The following is a 5137-nucleotide window of genomic DNA, read 5'->3' on the forward strand; positions in this document are numbered from 1 at the left end:
CACTGAGTGGTTTGTCGTTCACCAGAGTTTTTGGTACCAATACGCTAGTGAGTTAAGTCGTTTTATCCTGGGAGGATATATTCCAACACCTCGGGTACTTGAGGGGAATAATTTAATTTCCTTAAGTACACACTGTGTATTCAGTGGGCTCGATTTATTCCTATATTATTTTCCAAAATTTATTTTGTCGTTTTGGTTCTACTAACTTTCTGTTTTTCCAGAAAATTTACTGTTTTATTGTTTATTACATCAATACAGTTTTGATAACAATTACAAGGACCATTCCATGCTTCAACTTCCTTCATCTTTTCATTTTTGATCTTAGCCCTTTCTATAACTCAATGGCAACGGAAGTGAAGAGCAAACCAATAGCAACTGTGACTACCAAATCTATGAGGATAAGATCTCTCAATTAGGAAGGCCTAATTTCTATGTTATTACTTACTCCCTTTGACACTACAAGATTTTCATAAATCAAAGAAGTTTTTCCTACTCTAGGCAATTTCATTCTAGAGTAGCAATAAAAGCATTGTAACTACCTCAGTAGCCCCCAACAAGGAGACAGAACTATCTTTTGGTATATAGTCCACCGTCCAAAAAGAAAAGACAGGTCAATCAATTAATTTTGCATATATTGTTTCATTTGAACCAGCTGGTATCGGATCCGATGGTTCAAATGCGCCTCAGAGAGCAAGGAGGGGCAAAATTTATTCGCTCTCGATATTTACACTAAATTAATGAATGTAACATATATATATTAAACGTAACACGCAATTGCCAAAAGGGATATGGCAAAATGCAAGAATTTAACATGTAGAATAATCGTAGTACTTATGAGTGATTAATGATTTGAATACTACCTTGTACACCTTATGTTAAAAGGTAGCATTAGAAAAAGAGGTTCAAACATTTTAAAAACTTGTTAGCTACAATTTTAAATTAGAGCATGCCAAAACTTGAAAAGAAAAAATATTTCAAAAGGAGGAAATTACAAGGGAGGACCATAAATCACATGAAGGGAAAAAAATAGAGTTCATATTAAGTTTTGGAGCATCCAATAGATGTATGAAAAGTGGTCAAAGGTTGGAGGACCAAAATGGTTGGCTAACCAACTCATATGAACCCACCTTTAATTGACCAAATCCTAAGCAACCTTGCCAGCTATAATTCACTAGGTCCCATAGGAAATAGACAAAGATGATCTTAGAAAACCCTTTTTTAATAATCATTCCCTATTCAAAAACTTGACTAATTTAAATTGGTATCATCCATTAGCCCGACTAAATGTGAATTCGCGCCGTGTAAGATCTATTAAAAGGTAAAAACGCTCTCTATCAAGAACTTTTTCATTCCGCAACTTATTCCGAGACTTAAACTCAAGACCTCTATTAAAGGTACAACAACAACAACAACAACAACATCTCAGTATATTCCCACAAGTGAGGTCTAGGAATGATAGGATGTACGCAGCCTTACCCCTATCCTTTCTAAGGCAGAGAGACTGTTTTCGGTAGACCATGGTGAACAAATTAATTCCATCACACAACACCCTCTTGTGGTGTAGAGAAATAGAGGGTGTAGAGAAAACTAAAGACATATTTCAATAAAATGATTGAAAGGCCAGTAGGGGAGGTGGGGTTTCTGTACAACTTCTATGAAAACCAAGTGGGGAACACAGGCATCTGATGCTCTCTAGTTGCATAGAGAACCACAAACTCTAGTGTAATCATCTTAAGCTTGGAAATTTTGATGTTCATAAATCATGAAAATATCACATAAATGGCCAAGTATGTTTGTTTCATACACTAGCATATATTCATGTTCAAAAAAAGGAAAAACAACCTCTAGCCTGCTATGCTAGTTGATTTTCAACAACAATAAAACCAGTGTAATCTCATAAACGTGGCCTGGGAGGGTAGTGTGTAGCATACCTTACCCTACCTTACCTTATACAAATAGAGAGATTATTTTCAATAGAAAACTCGGCTCAAGGGGTTGATTTTCACACACTAAAAATCAAGAAAATTAGTAACCCTTCTACAAGAACTTGGACCTAACTAGAGGATAATAACCCAAATTCTCACAAAACCAAAAAGGAAAAGAAAAAACCCAAAACTAGGCAAACAACCATCTCCTCCCAAAAAGACAGCACCAATTAATAATTCAAGAGGGACATGAGAACCCCTTCCTCTAAATACCTAGTCAAAAATAAGGTCAGAGTTTCTTCACTAGCTTCTAATAATATTATTTTTTAGTTTTTTTATATTATCTGAGATCGTCCATTACTCTAAAATTTCTAAAACACTCTGTACAAACTCTTCAAACCACTTCTTCCTATATACAGAACAAAACCACTATAGAAATACTAGTCTAAAACTATTACTACTCTCTCAAGGAGTTGAACTTGAAGCTTCTTGTCTTGGTTCTCTCAAGTATCCCAGTAGAGTTTCTGCCTGCAGAAAAGAGAAAAAGACCAAAGACCATTAAATTCTTTCCATAACAAGAATATGATCAGATTAATACAGCTTGCATCTCTTGTACTAAAAATGCATATGCAGACTAAAACATCAGTCTCACTGAAAGCAACATAGCAGCACTATTTGTTCTATACGTTACTGCAACAAGTACCAGAAAGTTCAAATGATAACATCACCAAAATAAAGTGAAAGGAATGCTCATTTGAAATGATAGCAACCCACACCATACAACTGTAATCTCATAACTTCACTCTCATGCTTTCTTCATCTCTTTCTATTTTCTCCCATACCCATCTTCCAAATCTCAAACATCCAAATATTGAAAAACACTCCATACCATATGTTTATGATTATATAAATTCAAATTTGTCATGCTAACCAATAAAAATTCAATCTTTATTCCAACTTTAAGCCCTTACTGATAAATTTAGTATAAGTTAAAAGCTCTACTCATCCAGACCATAGCAACAGTCAAACAAATTGCTATAATAACAAGTCCTCCTACTGATAAATGTCAATAATTTGAAAGAACCATTGGTTCTTTAATATTACTATTGTTGAAAGAACTTTGGTTCTTTAATATTTACTACTAATTCCATAAAAATTCAGTCTTTAACTAACCACTACTACAACAACTTCCAAGTCCTAATAATTGATCAACATTTTTCCTTTTCTTTTCCAACAACTTCAGTAAACAGTTCTAGTGGTGGATCAAAAACTCAAAACTCACCTTGTGCTTAGTTTTAGCAGTTCCATAAAACTATTCCATAAAAGTTCAGTCTTTAACTAAACAATACTACTAATTACAACTACAAAGTGCTAATAATTGACCAAGATAACTAACCTTGTGCTTAGCTTTAGCAGTACCATTCTGAGACAAGGCAACAAGAGGAGGAATTCCACCTTCTCTAACAAGAAGCCCTCTGTTTCTAACACTATCCACACAAAGCTGCAAAAGTGTTAACACAGCAAATTCTCTTCCTTTATCAGAACCATCTTCAATAGCTTCAACAAGTGCAGCAATTCCACCTTCTTCAACAATAGCCACTTTCCCCATTTCAATCCCAGCCAATATACTTAACACAACCATTGCCTTCTCAGCTAATCCATTCGCATTTTCACAAACTAGCCCTACTAATGGCTTCACTGCACCTGCAACAATAGCCCTCTCTTTATTTAATTTCACTGAGCAAAGCTTATAAAGAGTCGTTAAAGCATCTTTTTTTCCTCTATTTGTTCCATTTATAAGCAATCCCACTAATGGTGGAATTGCACCACAAGCACCAATTGAAAGCTTATTTTCATCAACTAAAGCTAAGCTTAATAGCCCACACGCAGCATTCTGTTTCGACGTGTCGGTCCCGGTTTTGAGCACGTAGATTAATGACTTAATTGCCCCTGAGGAAGTGATTAAGGTCTTGTTTGGCTCGTGAAGTGAGAGATTTAGCAGTGCTGTAACTGCGTGTTCTTGTGTCCACGGGTCGGTGCACCGGAGAAGTGGAATTAGCACCGGAATAGCACCGGATTCGCCGATTAAAGCTCGATTATCGGCCCGATTCTTCGCTAATAACCTTAATTTAGCTGCCGCTGATCTTTTAACGGCGACTGAAGGAGAATTTAAGCTGTCGACGCAGAGTTTCACCGTTGGTTGAAGATCCTCCGGCGAAATACTCTCGATTATCTCGGTTGAAAATTTCTCTCTTTCTAGAAACCCGAAGCAAGGTTCCGGTTCTGGTTCGGGTTTAGAATTTGGGTTACTCGGATCCGAAACCGGAACACTTGCTAACCGCTGCAACTCTCCGGAGATATCACTGCTACAAGCTGAGAAATCACTGAAAGCTTGAGAAAGGTCTAGATAATCCTCATCGGAAGTAGACGATTTGTTCGTCGGAGGCTTTCTCGAAAGCTCTCCGAGATGAATATCGATGACGGAGTCGGTGAGATTATCGGAAATAGCGCCGGAGTTTTCAGAGACAGAGCCAGAGCAATTAGTTGACCGGAAAGTAGTTGATGATCGGATAGTTCTCATGGACCGACCAATTGAACGGTTGATTTTAGTGGCGGAAGATAACGGCGGCGGAGTATAGTAATAAGGCCGTGTTTGGCCGAAATGGGTAGTACTAGAAATACTATTAACACTATGAGAATGTGAACGAGACTGAGATTCTTCAAGTGAAACCATTTTTATTTTTTATTTTTTGAGTTTTGAAGAAATGAGAAAAAATGGAGGATTTTTATAGAAGGAGAAGAAAGGAAGGATGAGAAGGAGTGGATTTGGTCTGTTTGGTGGCTATGATTTTTTATTTTGTGCTAAAGTGACATGCCGTGTGTTGTGTACTTTAGTGATCACTGGTAGGGAAAACCTTACAGCTCATTGTCAAAGCCTGAGGTTCATTTTTAATACTAACATATTAGTGAGTTAGGATAATTTTCTTTTTGTTATGAAATACTTGATTATGGTGGATGTCCATAACTCCTAAGGGAGTAACACACACTACTCTTCTCCATTAACCTCCCACTATTTCTTACCATTATGGATGTAACTCCCACACCTCCATGATCTTCCCCCATGTTCTCAATAGTTAATATCATATTTATGGAGTCCCTTTGTATTACCTATATCATCCTATAAATAGAGGGTTTGGGCATCACATTGTATA

General features: G+C 36.7%; 1 protein-coding gene across 1 annotated transcript; it reads right to left on the reverse strand.

Annotated features, from left to right (window-relative positions):
* Positions 1-1734: 1734 nt before the first annotated feature.
* LOC109207066 (U-box domain-containing protein 4-like) lies at positions 1735-4795 on the reverse strand. The gene is made up of 2 exons (XM_019369949.1): positions 3322-4795; positions 1735-2453 (listed from the first exon to the last, which is right to left on the reverse strand). The coding sequence occupies exons 1-2, from the start codon at positions 4657-4659 to the stop codon at positions 2391-2393; spliced, it is 1401 nt and encodes a 466-aa protein (XP_019225494.1). The 5' UTR covers positions 4660-4795; the 3' UTR covers positions 1735-2390.
* Between the last annotated feature and the right edge of the window lie 342 nt (positions 4796-5137).

This window comes from Nicotiana attenuata, unplaced genomic scaffold, assembly GCF_001879085.1.
Source record: "Nicotiana attenuata strain UT unplaced genomic scaffold, NIATTr2, whole genome shotgun sequence".
In the NCBI taxonomy this organism is placed as follows: domain Eukaryota; kingdom Viridiplantae; phylum Streptophyta; class Magnoliopsida; order Solanales; family Solanaceae; genus Nicotiana; species Nicotiana attenuata.

What these genes read in the sequence shown, in the direction of transcription:
- LOC109207066 (XM_019369949.1), bottom strand. Translation starts at nt 4,659, where the DNA reads ATGGTTTCACTTGAAGAATCTCAGTCTCGTTCACATTCTCATAGTGTT. An exon ending in CTGCTAAAGCTAAGCACAAG is followed by an intron (nt 2,454 to 3,321) that starts GTTAGTTATCTT and finishes TCTTTTCTGCAG; the next exon opens with GCAGAAACTCTACTGGGATA.